Below are 9718 nucleotides of genomic sequence, written 5' to 3' on the forward strand. Positions count from 1 at the left end.
AACCGAATGCCTCTAACGGTTCTCCGTCCTGCCCCCTGCCACAGGACTGCATCAGTCAGGGCAGTGGGGAGCCCCACAGCAGCGAGCACCGCTCCTTCGTCCTCTACCACAACAACAGCCCTCGCTGGAGCGAGATGGTCAAGCTGCCCATCCCCATCGACCGCTTCCGAGGCTCGCACCTGCGCTTCGAGTTCAGGCACTGCTCCAGTGAGTCACCACCATCACCCACCCGCCTTTCATTTCCAATGACCAGGCGTCATCAACATACACAGTCCGTATACACAGACAAAATGTGTCTGTGGAAAGACTTGGTTCTGTCCGTGGGAAGTTCTAGATTTTCTTTTTTACACACTATTATAGTTGTCTTATTCAATTACTGAATGACAGTTTCCAGGTTTTGTTGAGAATGTGTATGCCACGTATTTACTATGACACTATGGTGCATTAGGAGTCCACTAGTACTGGTAGTTCTCAAATGTTTTGGTTGCAAGGACCCCCATCACACTGAGAGTTTACAAATGGTCGTTCAGGGCTGTGTTTCTGGTAATATTATTGTCTTCTCATTTTGTATTTCCGTGGCAAAAATAGTGTGTGCGTGTGCATTAAAAGTTAATGATTCGTCACATGTCAGATCCCTGATGTCATCAATACACGTCTTTAAAAGCTAAAGATAAAGTGCCTACACAGACCAACCGGCACTGAAGTGCAACAGGCATGGCTGCTGACATGAGATTACCAACTTTGATTGGCTTCCACAAAGTTTCGCAAGGGAGTTGGGTTGTAAAAAATCAGAGGTGATAGTAGACACCTTTATGAACACATTTTGTGAAGAAAGCCTTTAGTTCCCAGATTGGTCAAAGACTCGGCTAACTTTCCCTAACTAGTCACCCAGGCAGATACGTGCACGCGGCCTGGGCGTCTCTCTAGTTATTATGATTGTATGACACCATGGCAATGTGCGTTGCTTTCAGCTAAGGACAAGGGGGAGAAGAAGCTGTTTGGATTCTCCTTCACCCCTCTGATGAGAGAGGACGGGACCACGCTGTCAGATGAGAGCCACGAGCTGTACGTCTACAAGGTGAGAGAGACTGACGCCCCTAGCAATCCTCCCCCGCTATCCAATAGCCAGGTCCTTACCACCCGTATCGCCCCCCTCACCCTTTTAAAACGTAGGCTAAGTACACACTGAATACCTAAATAACAAATTAAGAAACATTACATTAAGAAATCCATCCAAAAAAAGGTGGAAAAATACTTTTATTAAGTAGTGAAAAGCTCGCAACATGTCGCATTGCGCTGTGTTGTGAGCTGGTAGATCGGCTATTGGGGCTTTAGATAAAAAAGTTTGGCCTACTACTGGCCTACAGTACATTAATTTTCTGGTAATAAGTTCAGATGGCTATTTCATCATTGAAATGAATAAAAAAAAACACAGAGGCTTCAGGCCAGAACACAGTATTCCTGTATGTGTGTCTCACGAGAATTTGGTTGCCGATCATAATAGATTCTGCATCTTCAAGGCGCGGCACAGTCGGTGCGTGCCTCGAAGTGGCAGAGCTTATTAAAATCAGACGACTAAAGAAATGGTATTTGCTGACTCCGCTGTCGCCCCCTCTCCCACTTGTACATCCGTCCTCTCTCTCTCTCTCCCTCTCTCTCTCTCTCTCTCTCTCTCTCTCTCTCTCTCTCTCTCTCTCTCTCTCTCTCATAGTGTGATGAGAACGCCACCTTCAGCAACCAGGGCCTGTACCTGAGCATGCCCTGCTGCAAGGAGGACTTCAACAGCTGCCCCAACCTGCCCTCCAACCTGCCCTTCCAGAGGAGCCCCAAGGAGACCTTCTGGGTGTCCACGCTGCTCTGCTCCACCAAGCTCACACAGAACGGTAACAACCATCATGTGTTGTCCCGTCCTCGCCCATGATTTTACTTGGTCTTGACTCTGTCACGGACTCCTCAAGTGACTCGGGACTCTTCCTCCACGAGTACACTCAAGTTAAGAGTCACTACAATGCAATGAAATAATTGTATTATACCCATTTTATGAGGAGCCCATTAACATTATAAGAGAGCTGTCTGGTGCTTTTCATTGATGAATTACAAGACAATGTGTTGTGGTTTAGTAAGTAAACCCATAGTCCCGAAAATGTGTCAATCTTGTACGAATAATGTCCTGAGAACCCCATGACGTTAGACATAGATCTTCTTCATTTTGCTCTCAATGTGCACCAGAGTAACACGTTTAACTTACTACAAAGTTACTGCAAAGACACTTACTGCAAAGAAAAGGGATAATGCCACAAGTCTGACCATCTCCCATCCCCCCGAGATGGGAGATTCCGGGCCAGCTGACCATTCGCTACATGCTACTTCCCTATACTCTCTCTCCATGTTTCGTGTCTGTCTCCACGATGCAAATGCAATGCAGTGTTAATTATGTTAGGTGTTGTAATGTTTTCTGCTGTGTGTCTTCCAGTGGACCTCCTGGCCCTGCTGAACTGGAAGGCTCACCCAGACAGAGTGCTGGACATCCTGGGAAGGCTGCGTCAGATCAGTGGAGAGGAGATCGTCAAGGTGACTCCTCCTCCTCCTCCTCTATGATTATTTATATGATCCTGAGCAGGTGCAACGTGACAGCACAATTACACCATGTCTTAATGAGCAGTTGGACTGTCTGTAAATCACACCACTTTTAATGGAGGGAGCAAAGAGCAGACGCGGGGCCTTTCTGAGGTCAAAGCTGTGATGATTTGTGCAGCTGTCTTGTCACATTATTACCTGAAATACTGTTCTACTTTGTATTCAGGTTCACCGACTGTGTAACGCTAAATGAAATAATTGTTTTTGCAGCTTTAGAAATGTGTGGAAGCATATTTAAAGGTCCCCTCCTCCGCAGTTAACGGTTAAACTACTCTTGAAGGCGTGACTTAATTAAAGCAGTTAGGTCTCAAACTCTTTTCATGATCAAGGACGGCAAAGGTTACCCCTTTTGGGTTAGTTGTTGCCATGTACAGTATAGCAACACAAATGTTTTTTTCAGAAAACTTAGGTCAGGATTTAAAAGGTTTTTAGAATGGGGTTAGAGAAAAAACTATTTTCAACCAGTGTAACCTGACACCTTTAACTTCGGCGCGCACAGAAAGATGAGTACTGTAGGTATATTGACTGTGTGAATGTCTGAAAAGAATACACAAGCTGCTGACTTGGAAACTATCTTGTTGCTAAAATTGTCATATTTATAGATTCTTGCATTCTCAAGGAGGGTAATGGTGTGGATGTGTTGCTAAGCAGTGTTAATTTTGACTGAAAATTCAGATTTAGTCGTAGTCTTTTCAATAACACATTCATTAATAAACAACATTAACACTTCTGCAGTAGTTTATTGAACAATTTGGTTTGGATAAAAAAAAAAGTACAAATATTCTTCAATACTGAATGTTTTTGAAGGGTTTTAAATACATCTGAAGTTATACTTTGCATGCTGACAAATATGTTTTTGCGTTTTGGAAATCTGGAATCCGCAAAAGAAAAAAAAAATGAAGTTTTTCAGGCTAATGAGAGAGAGAGAGAGGAGAGAGCGAGAAGGCATGAACCCAGTGGCGACAGTTGCGAAAATCTGAAGAAAAAAAACAACCCTTGTCCGAAAATAAATACGAAACTGGCGGCAGTGTTCAAACATGATAACATGATAATAAATAATTATCATATAATAAAAAAAAAAAAAAAAAAATGCAGCAGTGTGCAAAGACCTTGTAGACGGAGTTGCCATTGTTGCGTGACGCAACAATGTCTTCCCAACGTCCAAACAACATGACAATCCTGTTTATCCATTGTCCCGAGTTTTTAATTCGTTGTAATTAAAGCCATGCAAACTTTAAATTACTAGTATGACAGTCTTGTATCAAGGCTACTAAATTACAAAATGTGTCCTAAAGTTGGACAGTCTGTTTAGAACATTTTGGGTGCATTCAGAAATATGCATTGATGGAAGCATGAGCTCAGTTCAGGGCTCTCCCCAGGTTGGCAGAGGGAGAGTATAGCGCCCAGGATTACAGCTTAGGCACTTGGGACTGGGTGAAAAATGGCTTACAAAATTGTGGGATAAAAAATCTACCGGTAAGTAAAAAAGAAAACACCACTGCTGTCAGATTGTTTTGCTAAGCGTTGTTCTCTTGTCCTGGCAGTTCCTCAGAGACGTGCTGGATACGCTCTTCAGTCTCCTGGATGACAACACTGACAAGTATGGACCGCTGGTGTTCCAGGCTCTGGTAAGGAAGACTACTATAGACCACTACACACAGTAGCATCTTGAATGTTAACTAGAATTATTGAATGCTTTAACCAGTGAAAAATAGCAGATATACAAGCTCACAGCGCGGCACTCGGTGCCGCGCTGTGAGCTTGTATATCTGCTATTTTTCTATAGTTAAAGCATAAAATAATGATACACAATAATGTGTACCCGTTCTAAATGGGTTTAAATCAGTGTGCAATGCATGTACAGTATGTAACTTTGTCCCGTGTGTTAAGGCAGGAACACACTGCAAGATATTGAAGTGGTCGGGGTGTCTTATTTCACCAGGATGCGATCCAGACCCGATACATAGCAAACATTTGTTTTTATTCACATTCATGAAGCCCAACGACAATGTGAAAGGCTCCTGTGATATGTACGCGAGAGCGAGGCAGGCCGCGCGAGAGGGGGACAGTGGGTGAAGGGGAGAGCTGCAAGCACAGTGTTTCCAATGTGAAGTAATTGGAATAATTCATAAATGTATTCTTTGATTAATTTTCACAAGAGGGGTTATCATAATTGTATGGATGGTACAGTAGATTGTGTTGAGCTAATAATAAAAAGGATCTCTCAAGTCCAAAACGTGCATGGGCTTCCCATGCTTGTACACCACGTTCATGATTTATTGTGGATGTAAACACAACTGTTTAGTTTTAAGGCAATTGATGGGACTTTACCATTGTATCTTAAATCGCTGCTGGATTGGAATCCTGTGACTTATAGGACACTCTCCAGTGACTGGCTCACACTAAAGGTCCCCATAGCAAACACTGAACTGGGGAAGACAGCCTTTTGCTTTAATGCCCCAACCACTGACTTGGAATGAGCTACAACTTAATTTCATGTTCTCCCATAACATATGGTCACTTTAAATCTTTGATTGTAGATCTACCCACAAGTGTCTGCAACTGTTTCTAAACTTGTTTTGTGAATATTGATTGTACATAACTGTATTTTGCGAATATTGATGTATTTATTGATGTATCTCGATGACACTACAAATGAGGGCAACCTCAATGTTTTTCGAGAATAAGTAAAGGTTTGAATGAACTATGAATCGTGGCGTTGACGTTGCTTATTGATCTCCAGGTGTTCATCATCAACCTGCTCAGGGACAGTCGGTTCTACCACTTCAGACCCGTCATGGACTCCTACATCCAGAACCACTTCTCTGGAGCTCTGGCTTACAAGTATGTACACTACTATACCACAATCCTCCGGCTGAAATAATCCTACAGCCTGTTAGTATCCTGAGGATATAAAACCAAACAAAGCCCACCTTGGATTGAGATCCAGACTGACAAGGCCTGTTGTTGTGTTGTTGTGCTTGCAGGGAGCTGATCCGCTGTCTGAAGTGGTACATGGACCGCTCGGCAGAGGTGGTCCGACAGGACCACATCCAGGAGGCCATGAGGGTAACCTTCACATTCTAACACACCAAAACAATCATATCTTAACTGGGGACCCTCCATTCTGACAAGCACTAAGAGTTGAGGCATTACATTCAAAATAGCAGATCTACATGCTCACAACGCCTCGCGCTGCGAGGTGTTGTGAGCATGTAGATCTGCAGCGCCAGGATTACATTAGATAATTGGCACTGGGTTGTAGATCTGCTGTTTTCACTAGTTTGTGTCCCAGGTAAACGTCTATAGTTTTTCTTTTGGGTCTCGACCTGAAAAGTGCTCAAAAGCACACCTTTGAGCACTTTTCAGGCCAAAGATAACAGGTCCTTGTTTGTTTGGAGGTGCACAACACCGGCACGGAAATAAGTGCAAATCTCTTTGAGAAAAAAAATGCATAGAAAATGTATAGAAACAGTGCTCCTCGGAAGCCCATGTCTCCGCCAGGTCATAGGTTATTGTGAGCCATTTTTGGAATTCAGTGATTATAGAGGTGATGGAATCTGTAGAAGTTGAGGCATTAATGTTGATGAAGTTATTGCACAGACATGCACATTTTAGATCCTAATCTTAGCCAATCGGGATGGAATATGAAGAATCGTGACAGACCGTCTTGATCACGCTATAGAGATAATGTACAGTATAACGTGACTGATTTGCGTGACAAAATCTTGATCTTGGCCTGATGAAGACAATGACTGTTATTTCTATTTCTATAAGATAGCTATATCAAACTGTTTTTGTGGGGAGGTGGAGTGAGGTGGCCCATGAGGATTGTTTGCTAGATGCTAGTGGTCCGTAGCTCAGGAAAAGAAAAACAGGTTGATAACCCCAAGGCCAGGATTATCCCCCACACGTCCTTATGCTTCAGGTCTTCCGGGCGCAGTGAAAGAGAACACGTCTGCCCTGATTATTTCAAAGTAGATTCATCGCTGAGGCTTGAAGGGATATTATGGCCCTGCAAGCCCAGCTCTGAGAACCAGGCCTCATAACGCAGTGGTTCTCAAACATAAATAGGCTATGGGTCCATATTTTGCTAGGGACCCCGGACCACACTTTTAGAAATAAGTGGCGTAAGGAGTAACGTGAAACCAGTATGTGATTACAGGAAATATTGGTCCAATGGCCAGGGGAAAAGGCCAGGAGGAGAGAGGAAGCTATCAATAGTGTCGTGTGTCCAGGTATTGACATGTTTACCATGCAAAGTGCTGAGCATAGACATGTTGTTCAGACCCACTGCTGTTCAATGTCCTGTTTCCTATACTGAGAACATGACACTGAGAACATGCCAGGCGGTGGAAAATAACTAGGTACATTCACTGAATCCAATTTCTAAGTGTATTTACTTTACTTTAGTATGTCAATGTTTTAATATTGTATACTTATACTCCACTTCATCTCAGAGGCAAATGTTACCCTGTTTTACTCTACTACAATCATTTGAAAACTTAGTTACAAGTTACTATGTATTTAGAATATTATTACAACTCATACATTGACCAAGTAAGCCCGGTTCGTTTTAGGCTATTTAATAATAGACTAAGCTATGGGCTTGTAGATCTGCTATTCCTGAACTTTTTCAAAAGTGTTTTGCTGCTTATATTTATGCAAATATTTTGGTACATTTGCTATATTTTGCTGTACTTAGTTGCCTAACTACTTCTTCCACCACTGTCCTTACAAAGCCCAAGGAAGGGGAAACATCTCCTTCAACGTATTGATTTTCCTCTCAGCGAGACAGACTAGAGAGTGTTGGCAGTGAATACATCAAGATCAAGTCCTCACCGACGCATATTTCTGTTAATTGTTAAGCTCAATTCAGGGGCCTTCAATGTTTTTGAGATTTTTTATACATTTATCAACCATATTTTCAGAATTGTAAAGATGTATCAATTTCCTCTATAGTTAAAGTGTAACAGGATGGACATGTCTCCCCTCCCCTCCCCCCCAGGCTCTGGAGTACCTGTTCAAGTTCATCGTCCAGTCTCGCATCCTGTACGCGCGGGCCACCTGCGGCATGGAGGAGGAGCAGTTCAGAGCCAGCGTCCAGGAGCTCTTCCAGTCCATCCGCTTTGTGTTGAGCCTGGACAGCCGCAGCTCCGAGACACTGGTCTTCACACAGGTCAGTCAAGACCCTTCCTGCATTAGAAACAAAACTAAACTAAAAGTGAGCCGTGATATTCATGAGTTTAATCAAGCGCCCCGCTGGCCAATCACAGCGCGTCCTGAGAAGCTTGGCCAATGGGGCGCTGGGCGTATAGGGAGGAGCTCAATTGGCTGAGGTTTTAGACAAGGTTGACGCACCCCCTAGGCTCGCCATGCAGAAGGGAGAGGGAGAGTGGGAGACCTCTTGTGACAAGCGTGTCTCCACAGAAAGCACAGTGGTAGCGGGCGATTTGTAGATACAAAAATAAACACTTTAAACACACGTATTTCCCCCCTTTTTCCTGCATTATGCCTACTGCATTTTATTTGTCTGTCATTCTATGTTAAATGCACAGTGGAAAAAAATAAACTCTTATTTGGTATTTTATGAAAATGTTGCTACACTCAATGATCCTGCCATGAAGGGAGCGTAGCCAAAAGCTCCCAAGCCGTGAGGGGGCGTCAACCTTGTCCAAAACCTCAGCCGATTTAGCTCCTCGCGGGCGTACAACAGACTTTGAGACATTTTTGCCAAGAATCATGTAGGCCACATCTAGGCCAGATGTAGGCCACGCTTCATATCAGTCAATATATGTGAAATATCAGTCAATATGAATATAAATCAGGCCATCTTGTTATGTTCTTTATCTTTTGGTTATTATAAGCATTCATTATTTGTTATTTACCCATTACATTTTTGTGACACTGTATATAAAGGTCAGGATAATATAACACTCGTTATAAATGTTATGCATTGCATATAATTATAATCATTTAGAATGAGTGCTATAATGCCTTATGAGCACATTGTAATGCGTAATAAATGTGCTTCGAATGCATTATAATATAGACCCGACTAATATACAGTCTTACCATTATTATTATTTTATTTTTTTGTGTACATTATGATTTCTGTATTTGTGTCAAGGTTTCTTTTGCATGGTCCTAATTTCACACATTCATACGTTTATGCTTGTGTTTTATTTCTTGTCTTTAATTTTGTGCATCCATCTCTGTTGCCTGTTGTCCTGCCTTGCTCGTGGACAGCTGCATGCCTCTATGGTCAAGTAAGTCAGAGCGCAAATTGGATCGCAGTGTTCATTTTGACAGGAAATTTAGATTTAGTTTTAGTCACACTGTAGTCACCTGAAAGGTTTTAGTTTTAGACTAGTTTTAGTCGACTAAATATCAGATAATTTTAGTTGATTTTGCAGATAGCAGATCTACAAGTTCACAACACGCTACAATGTGGCATGTTTTGAGCTTGTAGACAAAGTATAAAAGTGGGCTGAAGTGGTTAATGGCTGTTCTTGTAAGTAACTTGAAAATAGAGTTTTCAAACTCTAGTTGATTTTCTCATCAAAACTCTATTTTGGCGTCCTTGTTGGCGTCGCAATGCCTGATTTTACACTTGGTTGAAAGTTTACACTTGGTGAGCTTGTAGATCTGCTATTTTCAGAGCGCAACTCTCAAGTGCGATCAATCATACTGGATCTCTCCACTAGTCCCTCCCTAACATTTTAATCTAGTTTGTATTTGTTACGGTTTCAAACACGAGTGACGACACGTGTGCATATCTCCTTGTATGGGCCGTTCTGTCCGTGGCGTCAGTTACACTTCCATGCTCATACGGTTACTTATACGGACACGCATACGTACTCATACATACAGTGCATACACACAAAGCCAGACCGCTCAAAAAGTAAAAAGCTTTTAGATCTGCTATTTCATTTATAGATTTTTTCGTGAAAAATTTCACCTATAATAAAAAAATAAAAAACATAATTATTGATTGCATAATTGCCGACAAACATTTGGGCCAAATTGGATACATGGGTGTGACTGTACAACAGATAAAAAGTACAACACATTTTGTTGT

The 9718-nt window shown here is 42.3% G+C and overlaps 1 protein-coding gene across 1 annotated transcript in view; it reads left to right on the forward strand.

Annotated features, from left to right (window-relative positions):
• The window catches only part of LOC308291838 (dedicator of cytokinesis protein 3-like), a gene marked incomplete at both ends in the record, with an annotated part of 140294 nt that overhangs the window by 88054 nt on the left and 42522 nt on the right, over positions 1-9718 (forward strand). The window contains 8 exons of the mRNA XM_080733969.1: positions 45-207; positions 972-1078; positions 1712-1883; positions 2474-2571; positions 4182-4265; positions 5381-5481; positions 5625-5706; positions 7646-7816. Coding sequence (XP_080590095.1) covers positions 45-207; positions 972-1078; positions 1712-1883; positions 2474-2571; positions 4182-4265; positions 5381-5481; positions 5625-5706; positions 7646-7816 — 978 coding nt within the window. The remainder of the gene's footprint in view (positions 1-44; positions 208-971; positions 1079-1711; positions 1884-2473; positions 2572-4181; positions 4266-5380; positions 5482-5624; positions 5707-7645; positions 7817-9718) is intronic.

This window comes from Nannobrachium achirus, assembly GCF_963921795.1.
Source record: "Nannobrachium achirus genome assembly, chromosome: 9".
Lineage (NCBI taxonomy): Eukaryota > Metazoa > Chordata > Actinopteri > Myctophiformes > Myctophidae > Nannobrachium > Nannobrachium achirus.